General features: G+C 52.0%; 4 protein-coding genes across 4 annotated transcripts; 2 read left to right on the plus strand and 2 right to left on the minus strand.

The window, feature by feature from the left end:
* Nucleotides 1–793: 793 nt before the first annotated feature.
* J4E84_004700 (uncharacterized protein) lies at nt 794–1,810 on the minus strand (the record flags this gene model as incomplete). The annotated part of the gene is made up of 1 exon (XM_049387303.1): nt 794–1,810. One exon carries the CDS (start codon nt 1,808–1,810, stop codon nt 794–796), a length of 1,017 nt encoding a protein of 338 aa, XP_049245076.1.
* A 958-nt stretch (nt 1,811–2,768) lies between these two features.
* J4E84_004701 (uncharacterized protein) lies at nt 2,769–4,475 on the plus strand (the record flags this gene model as incomplete). The annotated part of the gene is made up of 6 exons (XM_049387304.1): nt 2,769–2,944; nt 3,094–3,107; nt 3,155–3,559; nt 3,613–3,759; nt 3,812–3,892; nt 4,315–4,475. The coding sequence occupies 6 exons, from the start codon at nt 2,769–2,771 to the stop codon at nt 4,473–4,475; spliced, it is 984 nt and encodes a 327-aa protein (XP_049245077.1).
* An 840-nt stretch (nt 4,476–5,315) lies between these two features.
* J4E84_004702 (uncharacterized protein) lies at nt 5,316–6,152 on the plus strand (the record flags this gene model as incomplete). Its single annotated transcript, XM_049387305.1, has 2 exons — nt 5,316–5,673; nt 5,737–6,152. 2 exons carry the CDS (start codon nt 5,316–5,318, stop codon nt 6,150–6,152), a joined length of 774 nt encoding a protein of 257 aa, XP_049245078.1.
* Nucleotides 6,153–9,371: 3,219 nt separating this feature from the next.
* Nucleotides 9,372–10,252, minus strand: J4E84_004703 (uncharacterized protein; the record flags this gene model as incomplete). The annotated part of the gene is made up of 2 exons (XM_049387306.1): nt 9,372–9,889; nt 9,937–10,252. The coding sequence occupies 2 exons, from the start codon at nt 10,250–10,252 to the stop codon at nt 9,372–9,374; spliced, it is 834 nt and encodes a 277-aa protein (XP_049245079.1).
* Nucleotides 10,253–10,939: the final 687 nt, after the last annotated feature.

Genomic DNA, 10,939 nt, shown 5'->3' on the forward strand with positions numbered 1-10,939 from the left:
GTCTCCATCTAGCCATTCGCATTCAGCTCCGCCTCTCCTTTTGAGCCGCTCCAACTTACTTACCGTGCCGCAGGGTACGTAACTGCAAAAAACACGCTTTCAGACGCCGACAGCCTTTTCGCAGTACTACATCATGCAACATCCTGTTGGTGGAAGGAACGTGCGCTGTCGTTGTTGATCACTCGTGGCTCGAGCGACTACTGGTCGATGTGGATCTATACTACATCTGATATCAATAGACCGCATCTGGGATGGTTTTCTCGCAAGATTGGTACGCGTCATTATACGCTCGTATTGGGCATCGGACGGGATGGTAGTACACGAGCTATAGATGGACGTGAATAAATTCGCCGAGGACGTCCGTTCATGCTGATCGTGTTGACGCAAGTTAGAAAAGGTTGTGGGTCTGGAAACGAGGCGAGAGCGGATGCAGGTGACATGTTCAGATCATGGTGATCGATTTCTTGATTATGCAAGATGCCCGGTGGCAGGTGGGTATGTTTGGGGGAGTTGCGCTGCGTACGTGGCGATCGTGATTTTGTTCTATTCTTGAGGGTTTAATTTCCGATGCGGCCGAGGTGAGTGGGTTTGGAGATGCGGAAAGTGCACACGCATGATGTTGAGTAAACGAAAGGAAAGCGAGGAGACAATTGAGTCAAACGAGTAATTATTTAGAGATACAACCGACAAAAGCACATTCTGCTCGGTGCCGTGCGCCTGTCGCTACTGGGTATCAATGTCCTGAACGCCAAATACACACCTCATACACACACACGCCTCGACAAACATGGGCCTAGTAGTCATCATCGTAATCGTAGCCACCCCTCCTCCGTCCACCATGGCCTAGATGTCGTCGGACCCAGTACTGATGATATGTGGAATAATCCCGCTCACCACTGAGACCGAGTTGTCCTGCAACATTGACATAGCCGTCCCCATTTCTCTCCAGGTTCTTTGTATCGACAGCGCCCAGCTTGCCCTCGAAGCCTGTGTCTGCCTCCCACTTGGCACGACAGTATGGACAAGTCGCTTTGCCCTTTGAGACCGCGATCCAATTCGCCATACAAGCCTTATGCACGTTGTTTCCACAGCTAGCTTTGCAGTATACGATGGGTTCGTTCTCGCCGAGTTCGTCGTAGCAGATGGGACATTCACCCTCGATGGGCTTGCGGTTGCCATCTTGGCCTTCTTGTTCAGTGCCGTCCTTTCCGTCTGTCTCCACGCCGGGGATGGGCGGCGCGTTCTTGATGACTTCGCGCAGCTCGGAGCGGATGAGGGCTAGTTGGTATGCGACGTCTTCCCGTGCCTTCAACACGCGCAACATGACGTATATGATGTGCTTGCATTGATTGCCCTTCTTCGCGTGTGGACAGTCACAGCTTGGAACGAGACCAACTGAGACGGTGTAGACGTTTCCTGTGGAGCCTGCGACAATGACCTTCTCCTCTGGTACATCGTCGCTTCCGCAGCGTTCGCGTGAGAGCACTGTAAGGCGCTGTGTGAACGCTCTTTCCTTGATCGCAAGGTAGCTTTGTGGTGCCTGCTTGCGGAACACTCTCGCACGCTTCTCTTCGGCAGGCGCATCGGCGTCGCGCTTGCCTCTCTTCTTAGCAGGAGTCTTCTGAGTCTTCTTGGGAGAATCTGCCGTCAGGTCGATTACTTCGGGTGCGCTCTTCGTCTTTTTGGCTTTCCGTGGTGTGGACTGGTATTTGAAGGCTGCATCGTCATCGTTATCATCGTCGGCGGCGTACGTGGTAGTCTTTCGCTTGCGGGTTGCTCGCGTCGGCGGAAGGCCCAGGTCGGAGTTCATGGCGTGTGTGTGATGTAATTGGCGTCGCAAGGCGGATGAGGGGGTATCGGTTTGGCAGTTTGGTACGATTGGCTTGCGCGCGGGGGAAGATGAGGGAGTGTGGAGTGGCGGCAGCCCGGATCGCGCTTGCCTCACGCGTCCACGTGATGACGTAGCTAACATCTATTTCATCCATTGGAGACTATTCTTCCCCACTCCAACTACTGCCATTAGGCCAATATTTCTTGCGGTGTTCTTATCGCATGAGTAACGACCCAGATCCTTACCTATACAATACACGACACGCAGCACTTCTGACACCCAGTCTCGAACCAGAAACCGCACAGTTGCTGTCGTTGCTCTTTCATCCCAGTCTTCTCTTTTCATGTCGTATGTTTTGAGACTGTCTATATCCGCATACAGTATACAGATCGATAGCGACGCGTGCCCGAAACTTGGGTATCAAGGGCTCGCTACCACAGCTCAAGCCTGCAATCAGTGCCTCTGCACTCCGCTGCAATACTAGTGTAATCATTACATTAGGATATGGCACTGACCTGGAACCATGTCTTATCTCGAGATAAGCGTTCATATCCGTTCATTTGATATGTTCCGCTATCTGTTACTCTCCCTGCATGTCCCTATCCTACAAGCTTTCGTGGTACACCCAAACATCTCACCCACAATTTCGACCATGCTTTGCATGGCAAGTGCTCGTTTGGCCCACATCGTTTTACGGTCTTCAAATTGAGCGAACTGCGCCCGGCATTGCATAGCTATTAACGAGCTCATAACTGCGCTCACGCTTGCAGCATTCCAGACTGGTACCGTGTCGTGACAACTCGAGCTACTACGATTGACCGACTCCTGTCATCCTTTGGTTTCTCGTCCTAATCTTATTCTCCGTTCTTCACATTCCACCGGCCCTCTTCACGACAATATCCGCGCGACTGCAGAGAAGGCTCAGTGACACAAAGCCATGGCTAGGCACGCAGCAGAGAAGACGACACCGGAAGAGCTTTTGGACGAGCAATTGATTCAGCCTCAATTGACTCCGTCGGCAGACCTCGAAGGACAGGCTGCGCCAGCTGAAGAACAGGATGTCTTTGGTAACGAGGAAGGCGCTGAGATACAGTACAAGACGTGCAAGTGGTGGTATGTACACAACCCACCTGATGCTGTGTGAAGTGTGAAGTACCACTGAACGAGATTTAACGGTACTTTGGTGCTCCTCGGCGTACGGCATGCATCGTTCGCTGGGCGTGAGATCCTTCTTTGAACTATCGCTGACTTTCAACTGCCAGGAATGTCGGCACTCGTAAGCCCCCCGTACCTTCACACTATCATCTCAATAACATAGTCAAGTTATGCTGGCGGAAAATGTCTCATTAGGCGTCCTCGCCCTTCCTCAAGCGCTTGCGATCCTCGGTCTCGTCCCCGGTCTCCTCTGCATATGCTTCCTAGGCATCATCGCTACATACACTGGCTACTTGATCGGCGAGTTCAAGCTGGCTCATCCGTCTGTAGCGAACTACGCGGATTGCGGCATGCTTATGAGCGGGCCAGTGCTTCGCGAGGTGCTTGCTGTCGGACAACTACTAGTCTTGATATTCATCATGGGGGCGCACATCTTGACCTTTGCGGTCGCGATGAATGCGATGACTGACCATGGCACTTGCACTATCGTCTTCACTGTCGTCGGACTAATCGTCTCCTTCCTGCTGGGGTTGCCCAGAACGTTCAAGAACATCAGCTACTTTAGCTACTTTTGTAGGCCAAAGGATTCGATCGCTTCATGTGAACTCGCGACTGACACATTTCAGCTTGCGGTTCCATCATTGTGGCAGTTACGGTAACCATGATCGCGATTAGTATCCAGAAGCCAGACATGGGCAACATCGTTGCTGTGCGACCCGATGTACCACTCGTCAAGGGACTCGCACCCGTGATGAACATCGTCCTAGCTTACAGTACGTCGTTTCCTGTTCTCTGGTCACAAAGACTTCTGCTGATGTCATACAGCTGGACACGTCGCCTTCTTCTCGTTCCAATCCGAACTCGAAGACCCTCGCGACTTCCGCAAAGCCCTCATCTTCGAGCAGGGTATCGCAGTCACGTTTTATATGCTCATATCCGTCATAATATACTACTACGCCGGGCCGCTTGTAGCTTCGCCCGCTCTTGGTTCCGCGTCCCCACTCGTCAGCAAGATCTGTTTTGGCATCGCACTACCCACAATCATCGTCGCAGGCGTAGTCAATGGCTCTGTAGCGACCAAATACATATACTTTCGCGTATGGAAGGGCACCAATGTAGCATCTACTAACAGCTGGAAGAGTTTGGGAAGTTGGGGCGCTATATGTACAGGCGCATGGCTGGTGAGCTGGATCTTGGCTGAAGCAGTGCCGAACTTTAATTTGCTGTTGGGATTGATCGGAGCTCTCTTTGGAAGCTGGTTTAGTTGTAAGTTACTGCCAACACGACTTACTGTGAATAATCGTAGGTGCATTGTCTGACGCGCGTAGATGCGCTTCCTCCACTGATGTGGCTATGGCACAATAAGAAGAATGGTAGGCTGTTCTCGTCGACTTCGCAAACGGCTTTTACCATCTTGAATATCTCGATTGTCATTCTAGGAATGCTCATTGTGAGTCCACTCCCCAAGACACTACAAGACGAGTACTGACTCCGTGCTACAGTTTGGGCTTGGGATGTGGTCGTCTGGATGGGCGCTGAACCGCGGGTCTGGCGGCAAGGTATTCTCTTGCGATAATAACTGGCATCCTGTGAGCTGGGTTTCAGGAGGTACCAAAGATGCATAGATGTAGCGCATGAGTTGGAAGGGTATTCTCGTGCCTGTTTAGGCTCGCTGGTGAGCTTTATGGAGTGCAAGATCAAGACGTTGGTTAGTTAGAAGCGCACTCCTGTTATAAAGATAAGAAAAATAAATGCACTCGATATCAATTGTGGGCTTTGCGGGAGACAGTGTTGCTGCAGAACAGTAGCATCGCGCAAGGGAAGCTATGACGCGCCGGGACCTGCACGACCGAGCGCTGCGCATCTCACGACTCCTCACTTCACGAGCCAATGACAAGCCTCCCCTACCCCAGTGCGCGTCCGAAATAAGCTGTTCCCGAAGAAAAGACGCAGGCTCAGGTAATCTGGCTAATATCGATGTGGACGGGAGTGCCAAGTGAGGAGGCTGGACGACCTGGCCTCGCTCGGGCTCACCACGATGCTTACGCTGCGACCGTTGACTAGACGACGCACATATTATAGTTCTTACTGAATCAGGCCGAGGATATCTTCCCGCGAACTGGTACGATTGTTCATATTGCGAAGGTTGTACCACTGTTCCGCTGGTTTTCGTACTCCTGCCCTTAGCCAACCGTCCCACCTCGATTTCCACGAGCGCTCAAGCGTCCGACCCCGACCTCTTCGCTGCCCAATTTCCCCCTGATTGAAGTTTATACGTCCCCGCGACACTAACGCGACTGCGATATCATCTCGCGACTCCATTCTCATCATGCCCGTCGAGCTCCGTAAGCGCAAGGAAGCGCCCCCAGCGCCTGTGCGCCCGACGAAGAAGAAGGCGCCCGCCAAGGAGAAGAAGCCTGAGAGCGAGAAGACTGTCGTCGAGAAAGTCCAGGAAACTGTCACTGAGCAGGTCGAGGCTGTCAAGGAAGCTGTTGTCGGTAAGAGCAACGGCGAGTCCGCTGCCGCTGCGACTGGCCCACCCAAGGTCGGCGACACAATTGACCTCGCATCCTTTGGCGGAGAATTTGAGACGAATGACGGAGACAAGACCACACTTGCAAAGCTCGTAGAGGAGAGCAAGGGCGGCGTTGTACTGTTCACCTACCCCAAGGCTTCAACGCCAGGATGTAAGCCTCCAACCCCTGACATCTCTCCCGTGTTCGCAGCAGTACTAACGCGTACAACCACAGGCACAAAACAAGCCTGCCTCTTCCGCGACTCGTACGAACCCCTCACCGCAACCGGCTACTCCATCTACGGTCTCTCAGCCGACAGCCCCAAAGCCAACACAACCTTCAAGACCAAGCAGAAGCTTCCCTACACCCTGCTATGCGACCCTTCACAGAGCCTCATCTCTGCCATCGGCTTCAAGAAGCCACCGAAGAGCACCACGCGCGGTGTCTTTGTTGTTGATAAGGAGGGCAAGGTGCTTGCGGTGCAGCCTGGTGGTCCGGCGGCTACGGTCGATGTCGTGAAGGAGCTTGTGGATAACAAGGATGGCGTGCCGAGTAAGGGAGATGCGGAGAAGGCTGAGAAGAAGGAGGATAAGGAGATGGCTGAGACGGCTGGGGAGGTCGCTGATACTGCAGCGAAGGTGGATGGTTAGGGGGCTTGATGGCGTGTCTGCATACTCGTGTCTTGCGTGCAGGGCTGTTCCATATCACTGTCGCGGAGTTCAGGTCTTTGACAGCTTGGGAAAAGTGTGTGATATACTTCATCGAATACGATTCCAGGTTTTGGCATATGTTGGCTACTCTGCATACCTCACAGCTTTGCTAATGCGAAATGGCTAGGTCACACATACTAAGAGGAGCATGGCCTGGAATCGGATCCCTTGTAGGGCCCTACGTAGGAAAGCGCATCGAAGCCATCGCAGTCACAACGTATACCAAAGTACAATTCCTACCACTAGCCCGAACCAATTCCAGGACCTAGTCAGACTCAACGGCGCACTCCATTCGTCGTTGGCATGCAGGAAAGCGGCCGGGTTTCGGGCTCGCTCTGATCGAATATGCGAACTAAAGCACTCCGAGGCGACTAAGGCAACACAATCGAAATCTACACCATAGCGGACCAAACGGACGCTTTGACAAGTTCATGCGTGGGACACTGCCTGCTAATCTTGACTGCCTATCGTTGCTGGTGACCGGTGGACGACTCGCTCGGAGAGTAGCACAGCCCGGATGTTCGCCAGGAAGTTGATCGATACGTCAAGAGACGATACATGCCAATCCAATACTGTGCTCGGGGTCTAACACAGGCTGATCAGCTTATGCAGCACCGCGCAAACGCGTAAAGAGCAACACCAAGAACGCTCTATCATCATGGCTCATAACGTTTAATGACGTCACTTATATCAGGCGCCCGACGAGGCAGTTTCCTAGTATATCACGCACAACGATGTCTGGACCTAAACGACAGCAGCTTCACTGACCAGTGTTGAGGTGGTTTCGGAACCACCGGACGTGCAATCCAGTACCATGCTGCGCCACAGCCTTCCACGAATCTGACCGTGTGTAGCGGCTGACTGGTGCAGCAATCAGGCTGCTTTTTTGCGAACCATAGGCTGAGCTTCTGTGGTTTGAAGAAATACGCAAAGTATCTGTAATACGCATCTACTGTTTCCGGTGAGTTCGTCTTGCCCCATGTGCGTCGAGTATTGGATCACCGTGCAGCCGGACGGTGGATTGAGCGTCTGACCGCTTGCACAGAACGCAGGTTCTTCAAGGCAAACACTTTTGTTTCAGACCAGGCGTTATGTGTCGCTTGAGCCGAGTCTCTAAACGTCACATTTCGAGTGGCTCAGTCGTTGTTCGTTGCATGAACAATGCTGGCACGTCATAAATCTTGCATTCGGTATGAATGTTAAACCGACCGCGATTTACAGTAACTAATGGATATCCAGATGATATGAACGCTTTACTCGTGGAAGACATCTTCGTGATCCCTGGGCTTTCAGAAGCTGTTTTTCACATCAGAGCAACGATATATGCACATATGATAACCCTTGCACAGTGGCTGCGCCACCCTCCAAGGTCTAGGTCTGGTATCGAGTCGAGCCCCCAAGTGTGCGCTGTGAGCGCTGTCCGGTCGCTCAGCCGTCGCCACCGTGGCACAGCAAGCAGGCAGCCTGATGAGGCTCTGAAGTCTAAGTCCATTTAGCACAGCCTTCTAACTCCAAACTGCTATACTAGCCCTTAACCTCTGCAGCATTGCGTAATGTTCGAGGTCGCCTTCCGCTTCCTTCTTCTTGAATTGTGATCACTACCGACCATCAAACCTCCACTACCAAAATGATCCAACTCAGTAAAGCCAAGAGACTGTTCTCTTCTCGTGGTGAGCCATATAGTCTCGCAATGTGGATCGTTCGCTCAGAGCTAACATACTATTGAAGGTGACCGTAACAAACCAACCAACCCGGCGCGTCCTACCCGGATCTTCAGTGAAGTGGACGAAGATTGCGAGTCACTCAAGAGCAAGAACAAATGGTACAGGCGTGCGTTCTCCGCAGCGTGTCCAAGGTTCAAGCAACTCCTTCCGTCTCAACAACGGTCCAGCACATCGACAAGCGATGCTCCTACCCTATCACGCAAGCTCCGCCGAAGATTCACACCCGCAAGGCAGAACGAGAACTTCAAAAGGATGGTCGCTGTCTCCTTATGGGACGAAGATCGCCGTCAATGGTCAAAACCCAATCCTGGTATCGTTCTAGTGGACACGCAGAGCAAGTACAACTTGATCACTCTCCAATTTCTCGCGGAATTTGGGTTGGCACCAAGCCCCAGCTCCGAACCAATCAGCATAACCCTCAGCAACAATACCGAGGTGCCATGTCTCGGTCAGGTTGAGGCAAGATGGTACTGCAGCGATCCTCGAAAGGTTCCCAGCTTCCGACCCCGATTCGAAAAGTCGATCTTCCAGGTGGTAGACCTCGACACGTTCGAACTCGTTATCGGGAGTGATACAATCGTAGAGCTGGGGCTCTTGCAAGGAAACCGCGATTTCTTCGGTGCTTATCGGACTTTACAGCCTCGAGTCGATTGTACGTTCGTGATCGCAAACTGTGAATCGTTACTGACTCGAGACAGCTGCCACACTCGCTCAAAAACAAAGAGAGGCTGAAGAGAGACGCAAGAAAGAGAAAGAGAAGATGAGGCAATATGAACAGCAGCAGGTGAGCCGTCAAAGCTCTCGTTCATGGTTGCAATGCTGATTTGGACAGGCACAAGCAGCTGCGGCTCAGAGACGCTGAACACCCACCCTAGACATACTACACACACACGTATACATCCCGAACTGGATTCTCCCGAACGCTCAAAGATTGTTTCGGTCGCCGATCCCAGTTGACGTAGGGATGACACGCCAACGATGGACGGGGGCCGGACTGCGACGAGATAAAGGCGACGGCTTCTTATGTTGAATCTTGTTCGGATTTCAAGTTGGGCTGAGCTGACGCGGAGCGGAGTGAGCTTTAACTGAATTGCTCCAATGGCTGAGTGGCCGGATGAGTACTGTACCGAAGTTGGTGGCGCACGCATGCAGGTGATTACAACGCATGCCACCTGGCAACAGTTTTCCTGCAGCGTATACGACCGACACGGATTCTGCCGAGGCTAAGCGAAAGAGTTACGGGGTAATCGGTCACCAATACTGCTTTCTTCGATTATGTTAATGTCTCCATTTAGAAAGGGTAGTTTCTTTTGCGATTGAATTCAGATTAAACCTCCTCCTGCAGTGCTCCTATCAGACCCAACAAAGACGACCTGTACAGCAGCAAACCTTGGGTTTCGTTAGTAGGTGAGCAATCAGGAAGATATGGACATACTCACGCAGCTGTGATAGCAAAAACTTCGGCGCGTTTCGCATTGGCCAAACCCATCAAGCAAATAGAAACCAGAACATTGAACCCAGCAATGATTCCAAGTCGAGCAGTCATGGACTGAACGCGATATAGCACGGCAATGGACGCTATCGGTATGAGAGATGCGAGAATACTGGTGATCCAATAGGTGATGCGATAGATGGTGCTATCTTCATAGCCGACCACTCCATGAATGCGCGAAGGTTTCTTGATGCGAGCACAGCCACACCTGAAGAGGTTGGTGATGGTACTCTCCGCAGCCCATGCGGAAAAGGCGTCCTTCTTTGCGCGCGGACATAGCGTCACCAGGTCCGGCTTGTAGGATTCTCGATGGCAGGCAGAGCCCCAGATATCACCGTCCTCTCCAGTCAACGCATTCTCGCCCATTTCCGTAGAGTGGAGATAGTTCTGGATGTGGTGGAGATCCCAAGTGCTAGGCCGAGGGTACTTGAGAATCTGGGCTTGTTGTGCTAACGCATCATCTGTCGTAGTCAGCTTTATGCGTCCGCTGGAAAATTTTCAAACACACTGTACTCTTTGAGCGTTTCTCTAATCTTCAAGATTAATCCCAGTTGTTCACCTGTGCCAGTATTCTCGGATTCACGGAGCCAGAACCAATTCAGTGCATGTGCTTTCCTCGTTTCCGACGGATCAATGTGGTCGGCTAGCTGCCGCTCTCGTAGCTTGTTCTCCAGATACGTGAGCTCAGCCTGCATGTACAACAGGTTCTGAGCATTGAGAGCCCCAAACCTGCGGAATATAGCGAGCTCAGGTAGGATCTCCATCTGCGCAGCCAGTTTCGGGTACCCTTTAACGAAACGATCAAGAGGATCTTGCGATGACATTGTTATTCTTTCGTGGCTAGATAGCCTTCATGCGTGGCTCCCCATATAGGTGTCGCTCATTGCGCCCATATATCTTGAACTCAGCAATCGAATGTGCGCAAGAGCCTCCACGTCATTCAACACACCATCAGCAGTCGGAAAGCCATGCGCATGAAGAGGGCAGAAGGACCTCTGGGTGAAGCTGCATACATCTGCAATGTCAAGCACCCCTCAGCCTGAGATGCAGGCATATTCGTCAGGCATACACATTGTTCATCGCTAAGTTATACCCACCCCTACCACCAATGATAAGCCATTTCTGAACATGAAACCTCGATTCTGAAGGATCGCTGCGAAGTCGATGAAAATCGTCGCTCGAATGAGTCGATATTATCTATCTTTCTGCGACTGAACAGACATTATCTGTGAAGGTGGAAGCACAAGCGAAAGTACTTTGGATATCGCAGAATGACAAATCAAATGGAAGGCCGACTGAGTAGGCAGCCGGGAGGACGCATCATGGCTACGTTGATGTATGTAAGATTCCAAGGTTTCGCAGCCTGCTGCGGATAAGGTTACATGCTGGCGCTAGCACTAGTGGTTGCCTCCCGGGCGGGCACCTGCCAGTCGCGCCACGCGTGCATCGCAGTTCGCCTGCAATCAACTCCACACTACACGAACAACACACTTGGAAGCTTTATCACTTCC

The sequence above is a fragment of the Alternaria hordeiaustralica genome (genome assembly GCF_023758085.1).
Source record: "Alternaria hordeiaustralica strain BMP 2776 chromosome Unknown scaffold_7, whole genome shotgun sequence".
NCBI lineage: Eukaryota > Fungi > Ascomycota > Dothideomycetes > Pleosporales > Pleosporaceae > Alternaria > Alternaria hordeiaustralica.